This window comes from Octopus bimaculoides, chromosome 18, assembly GCF_046866305.1.
Source record: "Octopus bimaculoides isolate indiv1 chromosome 18, ASM4686630v1, whole genome shotgun sequence".
Classification (NCBI taxonomy): Eukaryota; Metazoa; Mollusca; class Cephalopoda; order Octopoda; family Octopodidae; genus Octopus; species Octopus bimaculoides.
The window spans coordinates 55,982,607-56,003,596 of NC_142945.1; the positions used below are offsets into that span (position 1 = coordinate 55,982,607).

The 20,990-nt window shown below is 36.2% G+C and overlaps 1 protein-coding gene across 1 annotated transcript in view; it reads left to right on the plus strand.

Moving 5' to 3' along the window:
• Positions 1 to 20,990, plus strand: part of LOC106881041 (ras-related protein Rab-11B) — a 33,218-nt gene that overhangs the window by 11,805 nt on the left and 423 nt on the right. The window contains exons 2-6 of the mRNA XM_089366351.1: positions 13,954 to 14,065; positions 15,353 to 15,436; positions 16,909 to 17,102; positions 18,874 to 18,954; positions 20,323 to 20,990. The exon at positions 20,323 to 20,990 is cut by the window's right edge and continues 423 nt beyond it. Coding sequence (XP_089222477.1) covers positions 13,954 to 14,065; positions 15,353 to 15,436; positions 16,909 to 17,102; positions 18,874 to 18,954; positions 20,323 to 20,462 — 611 coding nt within the window. The 3' untranslated portion in view covers positions 20,463 to 20,990. The remainder of the gene's footprint in view (positions 1 to 13,953; positions 14,066 to 15,352; positions 15,437 to 16,908; positions 17,103 to 18,873; positions 18,955 to 20,322) is intronic.

Sequence of the window (20,990 nt, forward strand, 5' to 3'; positions counted from 1 at the left end):
ATGATACTGCTTGAATGCTTACAAGTTTACACAGTGTACTAATGTTGATTTTTATGGCAGAAAATATGGGAACTGTTGTTTATCAGTGTAGACCAGCTCTAGTTTCATCAAACTCTTTCACTTTTTATTTATTTATCTTTTACTACAGCTATTGTTTTTGAAAATGATGTACAGAGTAATTCTATTAAACTGGAGTAGATGTTCTAGGCAAGAGACAAGAATATTATACATGGCTGCAATTATGTATTGGTTTTGCATTGAGTCTTATCTTTTTTTATGGTTTTTTTTTTTTTTTTTTAACCTTATTTAGTTTTTGAAATTCAAGAAGTGTGTGGAATGTAGAGAATAATTGGGGGTGGGGTGGGGGTGGAGGTTTTACATTTTAAGAAATATCTAAAGTAAATCATTTTTATATAAGCCTAGTCTTCTGCTAACTTGTAAGACAAACTTAATGGAGCAGTTTGTATGTTGTGATAGTGTTTTATGTAGCATTTTGTCTGGATTGAAGTGATTTGGATTTGGTTTGTGAGAGTTGAGAAAGATATTAGAATAAACTGTTGATTTAAGCTGCTAGGAAAAGATTTAATGTTTGTTTTCCTTGCTGGCATTGTTTGGATAGTTTGAAGGATCTGGTGAGCTGCAAGGATGTGCTAAGCTCTAGTGCCAGCTTTGGCATGGTCTCTACAGCTGGATGACCTTCCTAATGCCAATCACTGTGTGAATTGTGTGTGTGTGCGCTAGTGAAGTTGTCAGGTAATTTGCAAGGCAGAAAATAAGGAAAAAGGAAAAAGCTCTTGCTACTAAGTGGCAGGTTGACTATTTGAAAGGGGAAGGTGGTTTTAAAGTAGGCTAGGACAAGCATAGGTGTCTTGATATAGAGTGGATACATAACTACCCTACATTATTTAGGGGTGGGTGGGAATAGCTGGGGAAAGAGATAAAGATGATAGAAATGAGTGCCAGAGCAAAATCTCAAGATACAAGGAGGTGAGCATAAGAGAGGATACTGAGTGCATTGTGGGAAGGGTGAGTGAATATTTTCAGTGTGAGAGGAGAGAGAGTAAGAGCTGGCTGGAGATAGGCTAGAGGTGAATGTAATGAATGATGAACAAGGGTGGAGGTATAATTGATGGGAAATGCCAGTATGGAAAAGGGTGGGGGATAAGTTAAGAGATAAAAATGATGGGGTAGGGTGGTCAATAGATCAGAAAATAGGGGGATGAGTGGTGAGGAGGGAGATGTAGTGGTTAAATAAGGGTGAGTGGGTATGTGATGGCAGATATAAGAGAGTGTTGAGAATGATAGCAGATATGTGAGGTGTTAAAATGGAGTATGGCAGAGGAGAGAGGTAACTGAAGGTACAGAAAGGTGTGTGTGTGTGGGGGGGGGAGTGGTTGGTGAGAAAGGAGGCAGCTGGTAGTTCAAAGAAAGGGGTAAGGATTAATGTGTGTTGATATTGCCTCTAAATAATTACAGCTATCAAATAGTGCCATAGACAGAAGAGTGATGGAGGGCTGGCATTTAGGGGAACGAGACCCGTGGGGAATGCTTGACAGGGATGACATGGGTTACAAGCATACACAGAATGGTTTTTGTAAATATATTTGAAAATCAAGAGGGCAAGCAGAGTTTGAGTATATTGTTCAGAATGGTTAATAATTCCATTGTTAGAACACATAGGTTAATCTTGGTGAAAGGAGAAAAGATTTTGAAATAAAACATGTATTGGTTGCTGTTAGAACTAGTTATTTTGGGAGGAGGAGTTGATAAAACCTTTCAACAGAGAAAATGGTTATTGCTATCAGTCTGAGGCTGTTGACAGAGTGAAGGGGGGAAAGAATTGGTGGGGCTGTGAATGCTTCTTTTTTGGACTCCTTCATAACGGTTTTGGAGAGAATAATTGACCTGGTACTTTATTAATTCAGATTGAAGGGCAAAGTTGGCCTTAGCAGGATTTAAATTTGAAGTACAGAGATCATCATCAACATTTCACATCCATTTTCCATGCTGGTTGGTTGGCTTGACAGGAACTGGCAAGGTCAGGGGTCACTTGAGGTTCCATAGTCTGATTTAGCTTGGTTTCTACAGCTGGGATACCTTTCCTAATGCTACCTAACCACTTTACAGAATGGACTGGGTGCTTTTTTATGTGGCACCAGCACCTACACCAATGCTTTTGACTTGGCACCTTGGGTTTTTGGATTTCAATTCTGTTGTGGTGGGCAACACTCTTCTTGAGTGCAGCAATGCACACCACATATCTTGCTCCTTCTTAAGGCTCAGCATTTTGAGATTGGCTTTCAATGAAATGTATATCTTAGGGTGATTTACCTGATGCTCTTAGAAATACAGAAGACTTTTAGCAGGGATTTAAATATCATTTTCTCTGAAATTACAGAAGAGTTACAGGTAAAGATTTCAAAGATAGATAGTTGGAATTTTAGTTTGAACAAGTCTATGAGGATTAAAAATGAATTACACACTTGATTTGTAGGTTTCTGATACTTGGAAAAAAGAAAAAGGAAACATAATTATGCACAGTTGTTTGTTTTGGGTTAAGTTTTAGACTTTCTTTCAGTTTACAATGAAGAGTCCAGTTTGTAGTGAATAGCATTGACTGAACTTTGCTCAGTTTTGTACGTTGTTAGTTGTGAGTTGGAATAGAACTCCATGCATTGAAATACTTATGTGTTTTGCATAAGTTTGGTCCTTGACTGGCAATTGCTGAACAATTTACAAGTAAATTGTTTTTCTAGATATGTTGTTTGATATAAATTTACTTTTCCAGGAATATTCTTTAACAGTCAATAGAGAGCTGAGCAGATAGTGAACACTGTATCTAGGTCAAATTGTTTGCTAGTAAACTGACCTACAATCATGTGTCCATGGTTATTTCACTGAAGTACATTCTCGTCAAAGCATTTTAAGGAATAAAGAAAAGTTGCTATGCTCTAATTTCATGGTATTCACTGTGAGATCAATCTCTTTTTCTCTTACTTGGACTGATGTTCTCAGTTTTTTTCTCTCCTCCCCCACATCATGTCTGACAGTGTTGGTATACTCCATATGAAGGAATATTTAGTGTAAAATGGTTGGATACCAGAGAACAGTGAATAGATGTGTATTATTTAATTAATTTGATTTAAAGATTTCACATTCCACCATGGTCAACTTTACATTTCAACCTATTTGGATCAATAGAGTACAAGTGAAGTACTGGACTTGATAGAATTGATGATTGTCTCCTCTTTCTCCCAATTTCTGGTCTTGTGTATATTGGGAAGAAATCAGTTTCATTTAATATTAAATATTTTCTGAAAATGGATGAGTTTGGTTCTTTCTAATAAGTCACTTAATACTAGGCTTAGTTTCACAGAGCTACATTCCTATATCATTCTCAGTTGATGTTCTTGTATGAAATTGGATTTTGGTTATAAACCTTGCTGAAATTCCTTGTTCATAACAAGTAGATAACTGCTCTTTGCACATTTTCTTGATGTGAGTTTCATCTACTTGATTGTGATTCCTTGAAAATTACAAACCTTGCATACCCCGACAATATCTCGTGTATTCCTAGACATATGCACATCTCAGCCTGAGTACACTTCTATTAGGACATCACACCTGTCAATAGCCTTCTCTGTTTGGCCCTAATCCCGACAGTTTGTTAAACTAGACACAGAATTTTGAACAAGCAAAAGAACATTTGTAGTAAATCCATGACTTCTGGTTTGGTAGTTTAGTAAGTTATCCAGTTTGACAATTAACCCTTTTGTTACTGTATTTCTACTGAAGTATACTGCCTTTTGTTTGAATTTTTAAAATGAAAAATTTACCAAAATAACTTTGTCATTAAGTTGATGTTTAGAACAGGAAACCAACAGGAAATATTGATGGGAAAAATTTTTAATTTAAATCACTTTCAAACAAGAAGTTTACATCATAGATTCAGGGTCAGTCTCTGGCAGGTTGATATCAAAAAAGATTAAGTTTGCATTAGACATGTAAAACTGCCAAAATGTTCTCACTAAATATATATAATAAACAATATAATTGTCATGAAACTTCAAATAGATATTCTGTGCATTGTGTTTTAGTTTTTATTTCTTTCAGCTGCCTGAACTAAAATAACATTTTCAAACTGTTGTTGACACTTTGATGGTCTTACATATTGCATTTAGCAAATCCTTGCTTAATCCTTATGGATTGTGTACAGATTTCATTTTAACTTTGCCTTGAAATTTTGAATATTCAGCAGTCAACCTGAGTTCCACACATTGTTGGTAACACTCACACACCAAACCCTTCATACCGAACGGTGCTTAAACTGTTTGTAGTTAAACAGCTTATTTCTTCCCGGATATTGCAGTTTTGCTCTCATTAAGCATATTTCACTGACAAATAGCTTTGCACTCCTAAAATATCACAGACTAGCATTTGAACTGGAAGAGTATTAGTTTTAATATAATGTGTTCCATGTACTTTGCTCTATGCTATCAGTGGCTTCTTTAGCACAAATTAGATAATCAAATTAACCACTACTTGTACAATGAATAAAACTATAAAGCTTTCAATTAAATTTAATGCAATTCAGTCTTGATTTGTTGTCAGCCTGGGCTCTTGTGGCTGCTTTTTCTTTTTCCTTTTCTTTCTTTCTTTTTTTTTTGTGATTGGTTGGTTTTCACTGACTGTCAGAATTTTGGCAATGTATTCTCTTCTTAAACAAAACATCTATCTATCTATCTATCTATCTATATATATATATATATATATATATATATAGATAGATAGATATATAGATGTTCTTCTGATTTTGAGTTATAGAGATATATTTCTTGCAATAATTCCCTGTTTGGTTATAAATCTTTGAGACTTCTGGATTGATTTCATGAAAATTAAATTATTTTATGCCTAGACAAACGTCCACATAATTGAAGAGAAGACATTTACTTGAAGCTTTTTTTTTTATTTTTCATATTTCACTGTTGCTAATCCAGATGTTAGTCTGGTGGTCCTCTTGTGCCTTTCTAAGCTCAAACATTTATACCCAAATTTCTTCCAAAACATTATTTATACTAAAATGTTATTTTTCAGGCCAAGTATGTAGGAGAGCTAAATATATTTTCTTATTTAATTACTGGCAGATGTTTCTTAAGAATTATGTCTGGATTTTTACTGGAGTAAAAAAGAAAAAAAAGAAAAAATCTAAAATTGCATTCATCAATATTAATCTAATTAGTCTTCTGTATTTTAGCTTCTCTAAATGTTACTAATATGCCAATAATAGAGAATACTACTTTCATCTATAATGTAATTAGCTGAGCAAGTAACTCCTGCTATTCGATGATGGTTTTGCATATTTCCAGGATTTCAATTATCACACTATAGTTTCTATAGATCCATGACTCTTTTAGCTTGGCAGAAGGGAATTATCACTTTTCCTTTCATATTCTCTCATAACTACATTGCTATCCTTCCTTTATGTAATTGTACTCCATATCATCATTATTCGTACATTTTCCCTCAATGATTTTTGTGTCCTATGGTAATTGTCACAAAATGTAGCAATTTATGATATGCTTCTTCTCATTCTTGCATTTATTACTATACTGTCTACTACTGCTGTTAATCTCAAGTTAATGATCGTCATTTCTGCATAAATTAACACAAATTAAGATTTATTAACGTGAGTTGTTTGATTATTATTAGATTTATAGATAATAATTTTATATAAATTCTTTTTGGATTCCAAAAATAGAAATATTTTGACCTGCAGTGGTTTAATAGTTACGAGAATATTTTTTTAAAAAACCCATTTGTTGGCCGTTTTCTATATTTTTTTTATAGTAATTAATATTGAGTGGTTAATACTTGTTACCTTACTTAGATAGCAATTATATTAAATGGTTATAATTAATATCGGTGTTAATAGTTAGCAGTAATATTTTGTGCACATTTAGTGTTTTATCCTAAGTTTATTTTCTAAGAAGAAAAATAAACATTGTGTGGCACCTTGGGCAAGTGGTTTCTACTATAGCCTCAGGCCGACCAAAGCCTTGTGAGTGGATTTGGTAGACAGAAACTGAAAGAAGCCTGTCATATATAATATATATGTGTGTGTCTTTGTGTCTGCCCCCTCCATTACAGCTCAACAACCAGTGTTGGTGTGCATGTCCTCATGACTTAGTGGTTCAGAAAAACAGACTGATAGAATAAGTACTAAGCCTAAAGTTCGACTAAAACCCTTCAAGGTGGTGCTCCAGCATGGCTGCAGTCAAATGACTGAAACAAGTAAAAGAATTTAACCTTTTTCTTTTTTACTTCCCTTTTAATATAACTGTTAGAAATGAAAGATGTGTCTTAACGTTACGTCTATGACTTCTCTGATGTGTAAACATTTAACTTTTCACTCTGGAGCCATTATCAGCAAGCGTCAGTTTTCGTGAGTTAGGATACTTATTTGCAAAACGATTTGGTTGCATAACTAAAGCACAGTTCTGTTGATAGGAAGAGCTACACAAAAGTGCTCTGCATATATTGTGACATGGGTTGTTGTTGGCACTCTGTTGCTAACGACGTCGAGGGTTCCAGTTGATCCGATCAACGGAACAGCCTGCTCGTGAAATTAATGTGCAAGTGGCTGAGCACTCCACAGACATGTGTACCCTTAACGTAGTCTCGAGGATATTCAGCGTGACACAGTGTGACAAGGCTGACCCTTTGAATTACAGGCACGACACAAAGCAGGAAGTAAGAGTGAGAGAGAAAGTTGTGGTGGAAGAGTGCAGCAGGGTTTGCCACCATCCCCTGCAGGAGCCTTGTGGAGCTTTTAGGTGTTTTCGCTCAATAAACACTCACTACGCCCGGTCTGGGAATCGAAACCGCAATCCCAAGACCGTGAGTCCGCTGCTCTAACCACTGGGCCATTGCACCTCCACTGACATAGGTAAAATCAGTGTAGACAAAATGACCAGGCCATTGGAAGGAACCTCATAACTGCTGCAATGGCAAATTAATTTGACACACAATTGTTTTGCAGGAATGGTTGTTTTTCTGTGGAAATACCTTTCAACATTTAGATTAAATATCTACTTCTCTAAGATTTTTGTTTTTTACTTTGATACACGTGTTCCAAAAGGAATTTGGCAATGATGGTAATTTGATTGACGAGGATGAGTGGGCTGGGGGGTGGGGTGCGGATTGTCACGTGGTTGGTCACATGGAGCAGCACATATTGAAACAATGTGACATTGTGCTTTTGTCATGAAGCCTCTTTTTTTTTCTTTTTCTTTTTATAAAGTGGTGATTCACTTGTACAAAGGCAGTGAAATATTTGTTTGCACTTTAATGTGAATCCTCGTGGAAAAGTGCCTTGTTGAAATATATTGTTTGGAGCTGAAAATATCTGGTGAACCTGTTCAGCATTGAACTAGTCCCCCCTGATGTGTGAAATGTCCAAAGAAAGACTGGAGACTAAAAACATGCTTTTGTAAATAATCCTTATTGCCATGCATAGAAATGGTGGCACCACATGTAGCAAGTTCAGATCATGCAGCTCTATTGCATTGATTTAAATTTTCATCTTTTTTTTTTGTTAGATATGTGCGTAGCAAAAGCTGGAAAACATTTTCCAAGATCTTGCTTGCAGTCTTAAGCCGGTGGCTCGTTTCATGCATATCACAAACTATTTTCATTTGTTTGATTGCATAAATAAATGAAACTATCATTAATTGGACTGTTCCCCCCTTCACTGTGAACTTGTAATAGTGTGGGGTTGTGTGGTGATAATCTTTGGTGTGGTAGGCACATATTTCTTTGGCAGGGTTGGAAATATGAATTCTAATTGCTGTGTTAATGTTGTGCAACTTACTTTAATCAGAATCGAACAGATGTGACATCAGTACACAACCTGGTTTCCACACAATAGAATCACTGACCAGACTGACAACGAAAGCTTTCATTGTTATTGAATGTTTACTAATCCTCCTCACATTTTGCAGTAGAGTGACAGGTTGTGGCCTCCTTGATCGCCTTATTTTGATTTGTGATTATTTCTTTTAGGGTTTCCTCAAAATGAAAGTGTTTGTCAAACTTTTCACACCAGATAGCCTGAAAAACTGTTAAGACATTGCAGCAGGATGACAACAAGGACATCAAGGTTAAGCTGCAAGTATGTGTGTGAAACAGTAGGAAACCTTATTTTAAGGACTAAATGAACGGTCCCTTATGTATCCTATGTCCATGGCATTGTTCTGTACATTTAGGTAAAACAGGTTAATATATTTGACATTGCAGTCATTTAAACTGAATCTATTGAAAGTAACTGTACAATTTATTATAAACTACTTGAGCTTTTCAAATCCGAATAAAATAGTCCTGTTCATTTGATAATCCTGATGGAAAGTTGCTGTGCATCGTCTTAGTATATTCAAGTGTTTTACTTCATCTATGTATGAAAGTGTTTGACACTGTTATTTAATACTGAATTAACAATGTATTAGATAACTCACTTTCCAATGAAACAATAAGAGAATTGATTTTTTTCCCCTCCATATTCTTTCAACACGTAATCCCATTGGAAACAGTATTACACTCTTCTCTTTGTTCTGTCATTTTATTTTGTGTTGTTCCAAATATATATCTCTATTGATCTTCTTCACGTTATTGTTGATGAATTAAGATATCACTTTCAATGGATATGTTTAGTCAACATTCAGCACCCACTGAATTGGAGAGTTTCTTGGTTCTGTAGAGGAAAAACTTACTAATACTTGCACTTTTCCCAACCTTCCTTGCTAGTTCTGCCACCTTTTATCTATTTCCAATTATTGTTTCATTTTTGATGTCATGTGATGAATCTTGTTCCTTAATCTCTCCAGAGGAAAACAAAAAACAAGAAAAAAAAAACAAAACAAAAACAATGGCATCCCTGGTGCTTTTGGACATCTGATGTATGATGAGAAAACTGTTGAATACCTGCCAACTTAAGCTTTCATCTTCCCTTGCTCATAAAATCAATATCAACTACATTCCAACACTTGTTTGGGGGTGAAAAACTTGACCTTATTTGATTTGTTGATTTTCTGGATTATCTGGTATAGATGTCCATGTGTTAGATATTTTACTGTACATCAGAACTCAACAACTATTTAAAAAAATGTCTTATTTTTTATTTTAATAAAATATATTTTCAACCTTGAAGAATCGCCTTAATGCAATGCTTATCATAGCACAGACACCAGTATCAAGCAGATCATTTTAAATGAGGGAACATTGTGATAAATCAACAGCACCATCCGAGCGGGATCATTGCCAGAGCAGCGGTCTCACTTCCATGCCGGTGGCACGTAAAAAGCACCATTTGAGCGCGATCGTTTCCAGCTTCGCCTTACTGGCACTCGTGCTGGTGACATGTGAACAAAACATTGGACTGACTCCTGTGCAGGTGGCACATAAAAAACACTATTTGAGCATGGCCGTTGCCAGTACCACCGGACTGGCACGTAAAAAGCACCCACTACACTCTCTGAGTGGTTGGCATTAGGAAGGGCATCCAGCTGTAGAAACTCTGCCAGATCGGATTGGAGTCTGGTGTAGTCATCTGGTTTGCCAGTCCCCAGTCAAATTGTCCAACCCATGCTAGCATGGAAAGCGGACGTTAAATGATGATGATGATGATATGCACAGGTAAAACTGTTCAAAATGCTCGAGATGTTTATAATGAATTTGAAATTTCAGAGCTTCATGGAATGTCTCTAAGTGATGGAATAGTTGGGAAACACGAAGATTATCCCCCCCCCCCCAAAAAAAAAACATGTTAAACCCTTTTGTAAATCTGGGACAATGTTTATACTGTTTCTACCTGGTGAGAGTCAAGGGATTTTGGAGCTGTGACTGATGGCCGAGATGAATATGACAAATAGCTTCATAAACTTGGGACAAGTTAGGACTGCTTCTACAGATAAGAGTTCAATGTGTTTCTTTAGCTGGAAGATTTTGACAGAGTAAAGATTTACAACAAGCTTTATATATCTCCAACAATCTGTAATTCAGTAAAGATTAAATAATGTAAACAAAGGTTTGATATAGGGTGGGGGTGGGGAAGTAGCTTAAGTGTTGCAGCACGAATTACTGCTGAGAAAATAAGAATTGAAAAGGGTTTTAAAATAGGTGGATGTTGTTTATATGAGTGGTTGAATCCGGTTTAAACTTGTAAGTAAAGCAGAATGGATTGTAACTGAGCCGTATACAGTTTAGTTTGTGTTGGAGTATCAAATAGATATGGGTGTTACATTTCTTGATTAGTGTGGATTGTATCGAAATGTTTTGTACGCAAGCAAGGTGATGCAATAGTGTGGAAGATGGTCATCTCCTGTCTACAAGTATTTAGAATTATGACTATATCTAAGAAGGATATTAACGTTCAGTTAGAACATCAGAATTCTGTTTTCTGTTGTCAGAGTATTTCAGATAGATTATGGTAGCCCCTACCAGATTATGGTAGCCCCTACCTCTGCTGGTTACAAAAAAAATTTCAACTTAACCAAATACTATAACTACTTTTTTTCTTCCATGTCTTCTTTACCTCTTCACCAACTGGAAATCAGAGTAGTTGATAAACAGGTTTACACTGGATGCCTTATCCATCAATATCACATGGTCAATTCAACAGGATTACTGTTGCAGCATTTCCCAACCTGAGCATCTTCTGTTTAAGCCTCTAAGTTTTTCCTTCTTCTCCACTTGATACATCAGACTCATTAATTCTAGCAAGATCATATCTAAGTAATTTGTTCTCCAGCCACAATACCTTATCTTCACCTCTATCAGGAATACATTTCCGACATATGCACTGTGTGTGTGTGTGTGTGTGTGTGTGTGTCTGTGTGTGTGTGTGTTTGTGTGTGCATGCGCGTGCATGCGCGCATGTGCATTCATACAAGGTACATCATTTTATCAAGATAAGAATTAACAGGAATTTTCTTTTACCAGTACTTTAGTGATTTCAAAACCCAGTGAGTAAATATCTATGTGGGGCAATTTCCTTGATCTAACAATCAGATGCCCCTACAATCATTAACTGGAGAAATTGATTTTAAGTCTTAAATCATTAGGTAAGCCTCACAGTTAAGAGTAAAATGTAAATCGATTACTAAAGTTTGACCCCTACATCATCATCATCATCATCATTTAACATTCATTTTCCATGCTGGCATGTACTAAATTCTTTGACAGGACCCGGTAGGCTGCCACGCTTCAATGTCAGCTTTGGCATAATTTCTACAGCTGCATGCCCTTCTTAATGTCACCTATCATATTGACATTGAGTTGGCTACTAAATGTTGAAGTAGACCTGTCAACAACTACAGAAACTAGATAAAACAATATATAAACTATTACAGTATCTTGTGATCTTTCAACTTTGGCTGAACATTCTGGCATTGTTTTAGACACGACCATCCTGTTTTTTATATGGGATGTATGGAACAATTTTGGGCGAAATAAAACTAACAAGTAATCTAAAATGGCAGCTTGTCAGTCCCCCTCATGGTGCCAGTGGACAAAGTAAAAAAGGCATTGCCCTAGAGGATGGGAAGGAAGATACGCTGGAACAGCCACTGACTCACTTGTGCTGGTGCCATGACGAATGCACCCAGCACACTCTGCAAAGTAGCTGGCACGTAGAGAAAGCCTAGTGTCCAGGGGACGTTTTTAGCCTTGTCAAGAACGTGACAATGTCTCTAGTGTTAGAGCCATGATAAAATATACACTGTATGTTTGTGAAGTGGATGATGATAGGAAGGGTATCCATCCAGTCAGAGAAATGAAACCTGAGGGAAACATGCTTTTGATCCATGCAGGAAGGTAGTAACTACTGAAAAGAATTGACTTGTATTTTCACCACGACCCATCCAACCCATACCAGCATAGAAAGCAGATATAAAAGTTTTGATGTTTCATTTTATAAGATGTTAGCTGTCATTTGGATTACATTAGTCGAACATCATTATATCGTTTTAGTAATGCCCATGAAAAGATCTTGATTCTGTGAGTTTTAATACTCCCCAGTAACTTCTTGCAACATCCTTTAAAAGACTGGCCAGATTCACTTTTCAGACAGAAGACCTTAAAATGTTATAGAAAACTGTTATGTATTGATGCCCATCCAAAAACATAAGTGTGAATTGAAACTAGGTCATAAGATAGATTTATCAATAAATCAATAATCAGCTGACTTGTGTTGAGTAATAATATTCAATAAAAGAGAGAATAGGAAACAAAGTTTGCAAGACTGCATCATATCAGGTTTTTTCCTCTTTTGCCAATGGCATTCTAAAGTAAAAAAAAAAAATGTTGATCTGTATTTTCAGATTTCCTCAACAACAATGAAACAATAACAATGCAAAATTGAATTTTATATTCTTCTTTCATCTTGTGGTAAATACTCTTGAGTATAAGGAATGGATGGAGGATCTTTCAGAATCTGAAATGGTTTTCCTGATGTCTGTTTAGGCAGCTAACTTTAATGGTACAAACTTAAAGCATATTTTTGTTTGCCTGTATAATTCAGGAGAGAGCTTCTAGTAACAAGATTTAGTATAAAAGCTTTGTTTATGTTAGATATATTACTAGACTGCAGCTGGTTGTACTAATGTACAAAAAAAAAAAAGTGATTCTTGCTACCATACCTATTGCACTCTCCACTCACTCCCTTCACAATAATAATTCCTTTTTTTTTTTTTTCAAAATGAGATTCTTGGTTGATTAGCATCTCTCTCTCTCTTTCTCTCTCTCTCTGTGCATACTTACTTTTGTGAAACACTATTATTTCACATTTGTAAAAGCATTAAATATATTGCAGGGGTGGCTGTGTGGTAAGGAGCTTCCTTCCCAATCACGTGGCAGCTTGGCCAAGTGCCTTCTACTATAACCTAGGGCCGACCGGAGCCTTGTGAGTGGGTTTGGCAGATGGAAACTGAAAGGAGCCTGCCGTATATATATATATATATTTGTCTGTTTGTCTCCCCACCATCGCTTTACAACTGGTGTTGGTGTGTTTACGTCCCCATAATTTAGCGGTTCAGCAAAAAGAGACTGATAGAATAAGTACTAGGCTTACAAAGAATGTCCTGGGGGTTGATTTGTTTGACTGAAGGTGGTGCTCCAGCATGGCTACAGTCAAGTGACTGAAACACGTAAGAGTAAGCTAATGATCAATTGAAGAAGAATATTTTGGATGTGGAATGTTGAGTGCGGATGAATGAAGGTATGAAGATATATTTATTTAGCAAAGAATGCTGTGTTGGTATGGACCTATGTTTTAGGTGAAATGAGTTAGAAATCCAAGATATGTAAGATATTGATTAAATGAAAACTCTGGATAAATTATTGGGCTTTCTTAACTAAAAATTAGGATGAAGATACAATTATTCAGAAGTGTCATCTCTATGAATGCTTGGTACCTGTTGCTGGTCTTGTGATAAAGAGACCCTCAAAAAAGCATCCCACTCATGGGAACAGCCTAATTATCAACAGTGCCAAGTCACATTAGTCTTATATTACATTCTCCTACTCTTCAACAACAAAACTTATAACCCTCCATTTTCCTATAAATGCTAAGCTTTACAATCTGTGCCTGAACATCCAGCGGAAAGTGAACCAAAATACTTCAGCTCTGAGCTGCTTCCCCCATGCGTGCACACACACACACACACACACACACACACGTTTTCAACTACATTTCATTAAGTCCATCCCGTTGATTGGCAACAAATTCACTAAATCACTAGAGTAGCTGTGCTGTTCCTCCCCTTTTCTATATCACCTTCATCCTTGTAGAAGCTGGAAAATATGGCAGTGCTTTCATAATAACTACTATGAAAATAAGCTCTTTGAAAGAAAAAAAAATTGTTTCTCTCTTTTAAATTACCATTGTTTTTTTTCTTTTCAAAGTTGTTTTGATTGGTGACTCTGGTGTTGGCAAGAGTAACCTGTTATCGAGGTTTACCCGAAATGAATTCAATTTGGAAAGTAAAAGTACTATTGGTGTAGAATTTGCCACTAGGTAAGTTTTTTGTAAGTTTTTTTTTTTTTTTTTTTATCAAACCTTGTGCCATTAGAAATGTCTTTCAACTGTTGAAATTAGATTACAGTGGAGACGAGAGTTTTTGCTGCATTGCTCTGCATTTCCTGGCCACAGGAATTGTTATTCACAGGCTGCATCCTTGTCACATTCTACTTGACTGTTATAGAATGGCTAATTGTAAGAGGATGAAGAACTTTGCTCCAAGAATGCATGTCCTCATCATCATTAACATCCGTTTTCCAGACAGGTATGGGTCGGACATTTTGACAGGAGCTGGCTAGCTGAAGATCTAACCTGGGCTCCAGTCATCTATTTTGACATTGTTTCTATGGCTGGATGCCCTTCCCAACACCAGCCACTTTACAGTGTGTACTGGGTGCTTTTATATGGCACCAGCACTCAGAAGTCTACAAGATTAGGATCACTCAGTTAAAGAAGAATGAAAAGACATCCATGATTTTACTTAGTCTTCTCAAGCACAACAAACCTTCAGAAGTCTCGGGGCCCCTTGTCATCCTCTCTGTGAGGCCCAATGTGTGAAGATCCTTTCTTGGTACTTCATCCTACATATTTCTGGGTCTTGGGAAGCTTTCCTTTCTCAGTATTGGAAGTAAGATTTTAATTCTAAATTTAAATCTTGTAAAATTTCACAAGTTTTCTATTATATATTATTCAAGTATGTTCTTCAGAACTTTTAAAGAACTTTTCTCTTTGATTTGAAAACATTTTCATGTTGCATTTCTTTGTAATTTATAACTATTTGCCTAGATACTTGAAAAGATGGCTATATCCATTTTCCTTCTTATACTTATCTAATCTCACCAGGAGCAGGGAAATGGAGACAATTCAATAGAAACTTTTTCGGAAAATGCATATAAACCCCGATGGATAGATAAAGGTCTTCTGTTTGACTCTCATCTGGAACTGTTGTAACTTAAATAATGCAAACTGAATATTTGAACGCCCCCTTTCAGTTGGTAGTGGATGAGATAATTTTTTGTTTCTCTCTCTTTAATGGGGATAAGGATTAAATAGGAATGTTGTCCCATACAATGATACACTATGAAAGGTTGCTTCTTGCGTTTTTTTATTTTGAACTTCTTAAAATAAATCAAATACTTTATAATTATTTGAATGAGAAATAAAAAGGTTGGTTTTCTCTTCTGTTTTAAAGAAAAGCATTTACCTTATTACATTGTTTTATTCTATTATTTCTCTTTTGTTACATTTGAAGAGTGCAATAACTAAGTTTTTTGGTGCTTCTAGGAGTATCCAAGTAGATGGAAAAACTATCAAAGCTCAGATATGGGACACTGCAGGCCAGGAGCGATACCGAGCAATTACTAGTGCGTAAGTACTCCACTTTGAAAGTCTCAAGTTGTCAACATCAGTCACATTTAAACAGTTGTTCAATGAAGATTTGATTTATATCACTTGTGAGCTGCTTTCAATTTCTCATTAACGAAGGGGTGCTGAGTTCTTTATTTACCATTCTAGGTTAGTAAATGGATAATATCATTTTAAACTTTGAATGTAACATAGAATTCTATGTAGTAGCTTTCATTAAGAAATATTGATTTCTGACCCAAGGCCCAAAGTGCCACATGTTTGTAATTGAGGGAGAGGTTCTGGTCAGGACCATTAGCACTTGGTTGTTACTTTTTGTTGATTCCATAAAGGATGAAAGGCAAAGTGGTGAACACTGCTAGGATTTGAAATCAGAATTGTGATGACTAGATACAAGTCAGTGAAACTCTTACTCGACTGATTTTTCAATTCATTGCTTCTTCTGTTCAATAATATTAAAATTTCATTTCTTAAAGATGAATAAATCTTTCACCTTTCTACTGGACCTCTTTTTGTTGGATTTGGTGGGTGAGGTGACTTCTTTGAGATCCTGAATAAGGATCTCCAACAATTTAGTTTTATTCAAATTTTCTTTCTTTCAGAAGGTGGAAACTTAGGAATTAGATTCTTGCTGATTATATTTTACATTAAAATTATACATATATCACCATCATCATCATCATCATCATTTAACGTCCGCTTTCCATGCTGGCATGGGTTGGACGATTTGACTGGGGACTAGCGAACCAGGTGGCTACACCAGGCTCCAATCTGATCTGGCAGAGTTTCTACAGCTGGATGCCCTTCCTAACACCAAACACTCCGAGGGTGTAGTGGGTGCTTTTTACGTGCCACAGGCGGTACTGGCAACGGCCACACTCAGATGGTGGTTTTTACGTACCACCTGCACAGGAGTCAGTCCAATGTTTTGTTCACATGACACCGGCACGAGTACCAGTAAGGTGAAGCTGGAAACAATCGCGCTCAAATGGTGCTTTTTACATGCCACCGGCACTGAAGCGAGACCACTGCTCTGGCAGTGATCCCGCTCGGATGGTGCTGTTAGCGCTCCACTGGCACGGGTGCCAGTCATCGAATTTGGTTCAGTTTCAATCTCACTTGCCCCAACAGGTCTTTGCAAGCTGAGTTTAGTATCCAATGAAGGAAGGTTGGCACGAGTGCCAGTCATTGAATTTGGTTCGATTTCGATTTCACTTGCCTCAACAGGTCTTTGCAAGCAGGATTTTGTGTTTTGTGTCCAAAGAAGGAAAGGTACACATAAGTGGGCTGGCTACACCTCTGGCAAAGGCCATGGGTTATGATCTCACTTTCTTGCTGGGTCTTCTCACGCACAGCATATTTCCAAAGGTCTCGGTCACTAGTCATTGCCTAATGTTCGAAGGCCGTGCTTCACCACCTCATATATATGTATTAAACGGTTGTTATTTGTCTCATTATTTTTCTTTGTATTGTAGATATTACAGAGGAGCAGTAGGAGCACTACTAGTCTATGATATTGCCAAACATTTGACTTATGAAAATGTAGAAAGATGGTTAAAAGAATTGCGAGACCATGCAGACAGTAATATAGTCATTATGTTGGTTGGCAATAAAAGTGATCTTAGGCATCTACGAGCTGTACCAACAGATGAAGCCAAAGCATTTGCAGGTGAGTTGCTGTATTTTGCTGTAGAAAAACAAGAGATGTGTTACAGTGTTGTTTAAAACATCAAATTATAGGAATTTCGTGACTGGATTGCTTGTAGCTTATTGTACAAGTATTTGTTCAGTATTTCTGTGTTGCCAACCAAAAAATTTGTGATGTTCGCTACAACTTATTTCATACATTGTTTTCCCACTTTTCAGGTAAGTTTAGAATAGTTTGTTGTGCTGCTAGTCATTAGGTAACCACTAATTATACTTCTCCAGTATGGTAAGAAGTTAGAGGCTTGTTGAATACTGAGATTTAATTTGTCCTCCACTTCAAAGTTTGTCTGTTTGTCTTTGTAAACTCAGTTGGCTTGAAGTAAGTTCCATAACATTCAGCCTTGTTGCCTCATCTATATTAGCACTTTCATATCTGATCCTTAGTTGTAGCTTCAGAACAGTTTCCTTTGTGGTTTTCAGACTGCTGTTTCTGGTGGGTCAGGTTAACTTTGTCACTATCCTATGTCTGTATATCACATGCAATTTCAAAATTCAAGATTATTATTGTAAAACTGATTTGAAGATCTCTAACATCATAGAGGTAGTGGTGGTGGTGGTGGTGTCATTGTCGGCTGGCTGGTTGAAGGGTTGATAATTTGTGTTGCATTTCTAGCACTGTGTTGTGCTTCACATCTGAGACATGTGATTCTCACTGGTTGTAAATTTCTACTATATTAAGATACTGACTCTTGTTGTAAGCTGCCGAAATGCTAGCATTTAGCATCTGGAATTTAAATTGCAGTTGTGCAATAATCTTAACCCAAGATAGAAGTATATGAATGATGCTGGTGAAGGAAAAACTGGGATGATTTAGTCTGAAGCTGAAACTTATTGAAGGCTAAAAACCCCCTTAACCTGTTTCAGACACGTTTCCCTGAGTGTAATGGTCATGTTCCAAATAGCAAAAATACCACTGCTGTTGCGTGTCAATCGTTCAAACTAAGTCAACATGGAGAGTTGGAACATATTCAACTGGTAATACATGTAGCGTAGCTATTGCAGCCGGCTCTTTAATATCACAAACAAGAAAAATTGTTTTTGTTGTAAATTTGTGTGTAATATTAAATAACTGCTTTGTAACAAAGGAACATTAGTTTTAATTATATGTTTGCATAATTAACAACCTTAAGTATTTGTTTACTTTTTCTTTTAATATTCAGATTAATTGTAATTCTCAAAATCTGGTGAATTTTGTTTCTATCATTTGCCAGGAAGAAGCCATTTTTGTTAGCTAAAATTAATGACCCCTAAATTAGTACTGTTGGATTCTGAAATTGGGTCTCAGCCGATATTTTATTGAAATGGAAGTTAAATGTCAATTTTATTTTTTTAAATAAGTTATATATATATATAAAATTAGTGACTTTAGTTTAAATTTCAAGAAAAAACAGTTTTGGAAAAGTCAGTTTAAAATACTTTCCTCAGTGATATTTGAGAAATAAGTCTGTTGACCTGAAACTATAATTAGAGATTACTGGAAAGATAGAAGCAACTGTTTGTCATAGATTAAATTCTGTTGGGATAACTCACTGCAAAATGTCAAAGAAAATGTATATCGTTACCTTTTTTTGTTATTGACATTATGGTGTACATGTTTTTTTTTTTGTTTTTTTTAATGGTACTGAAGCTATTTTTTCAATTCCTCTAAAAGCCTTTCCCTGTTTATAGTTATTGTTTCTGGCTCAGTGTTCTTATAAAAGAGTACCTTTTTTTTTCCTTTCCTTCTTCTCCAGAGAAACACAACCTTTCCTTCATAGAAACATCAGCTTTAGATTCAACTAATGTGGAAGCAGCCTTTCAAAATATCTTAACAGGTAGGATGAGCTTTTTTCAGTATCTTTTCAGCTTGATTATTGTTTTGTTGCTAGGAATCTAATGAAATAGAAGAAAAGAATATTTTAAGTTTAATTGGAAGAGATGTAACAATTATGGATGAATGGAATGAGGATCAGTAAATTTTACAAATTGACAATTTTCTGATAAATAAACAAAACAAATCCTCTGACATTTTTGTTGAAAAGTTTACTACTACTACTACTACTACTTTTGATGATGATAGTCTTAATCCAGACAGTAAATCTCTAATGCCCTCTGACCTAACACATTATATATTGGTATTTAATAGTTTGTCAGTTTCATTTTACTGGCTGTACCTTATATATAAAAAAAAATTAAAATTACTCTCTATAAAAAAAAATGCTTTAGAAAAATTTTACTTTTTTAATATTGAAGTTTTTATAAAATCGTTTTGAGAACTTAAAATCCTTTTTTGTCATAATGAGTTTTAGCATTCTGTGAAAGTATTTGATAATGATAGGGGATAAGTAATGGAACATTTCCAAAGGAAACAGACCTTGTGTCATTGTGATGTGGTATATCAATAGTTAAAGAACAATGAAATTGAGGGTGAGAATCTTGACTGTAGATCTAAGTTCACTCTACTAGGGATGTTTGGAATTTGAGTGATGTAAATGTGGACAATATTGTATTACTTGAAAGAGCAATGCCCACCATTGGTGGACTTTACAGCTGCTTTCAAGTTGATGCACCATCAATCACTAGAATCTCTTAGCTGATGGGATGACATTAAAACTTGAGAAAAGCATAACTATTCCAACACTTTGCACACGAAAAAGTCGGTGTTTCACTGGGATCACTGGCTGAAAAGTTCCTGGCTTTGAGTATCGCAAAAGTCCTGGTTGGAGGCCCAACCTCTGCATTATTTTACAGGACTTAAAAAAACCTGTAGAACTGCTGTAATAGGTGTGTGAATCTGAGAGGGGAATATATTGAATAAAATCGTGATTAACGGATCCTCATCCTGTATTTTCTCTTATTTAAAGACAGGAACTTTTCAGCTCCCCATCATGTGTGTGTGTGTGTGTGTGTGTGTGTGTGTGTGTGTGTGTGTGCGCGCACGCGCACATTGAATATTGCTCTTGGTTTCAATAGTATTTGCCAGTTGGTCTGGTTTTTGTCTTTGATGGACAACAGTCGATGGCAGCTGTTGAGGAGGATGCAGGTTTAACTGTGGAGGGGCTGGCAAACACTAATGTAAGCAGAGGAAGAGTAAAATGATTGTTTCAGAAACATTTTGTTATCTGCATCTTGTTTGTTATTCTGACTACTTATTTTTTTCTTTTTCTTTTTTTTTTTTTATTTTTTTTCTCCCACTCTTTCAGAAATTTACAAAATTGTTTCTCAGAAACAGATCCGTGAAAGTCCAGATGATGATAACTCAATCAGTGCAAATGTCCAGACGATCACTGTTGCTCCAACAGATAATTCTGCAGGAGGGAAAAAGCAATGTTGTGCTGCGTAACCCCTGTGTATAGGAAAAGAAAAGACTGGCTGCAGAGACCCAACAGAAACACTGTGACAAAAGGGGAGGGGTTGGGGGTGGGGGCAAGGGAGTGGGTGAAAGCAGGCAGGCCGCTGGCTAGACAGGGGTGAGGGGGTGGAGCAGACACATGTAAACCGCTCCTGCAACATTTACTGACTCACAGATGGTGTGACAGATATAATTGCCTCTGTTATGTCTTCTTCTCTTTACTACTTTAGTACTCGTCATAGCAGCCTGGGTTCCAGTGCGGATGGAAAGCAATAATCGCATGCTCATTTGGTCATCACATTCACAGGATGTGCATGACTGCGTCTGTACATATTATCTCCATGGCTTCACTGAATACGATTGTGCAGCTAAGTGAATTGTGTGATCTACTGATCTCTTAGGCTCTATGTTCGCTTTTTAAGTTTTATTATTATTATTATTATTATTATTATTATTATTAATATAAAATCTGTCCATTCCTCCTTATATTATTTATTTCAAATCAGAAATATTATTCAT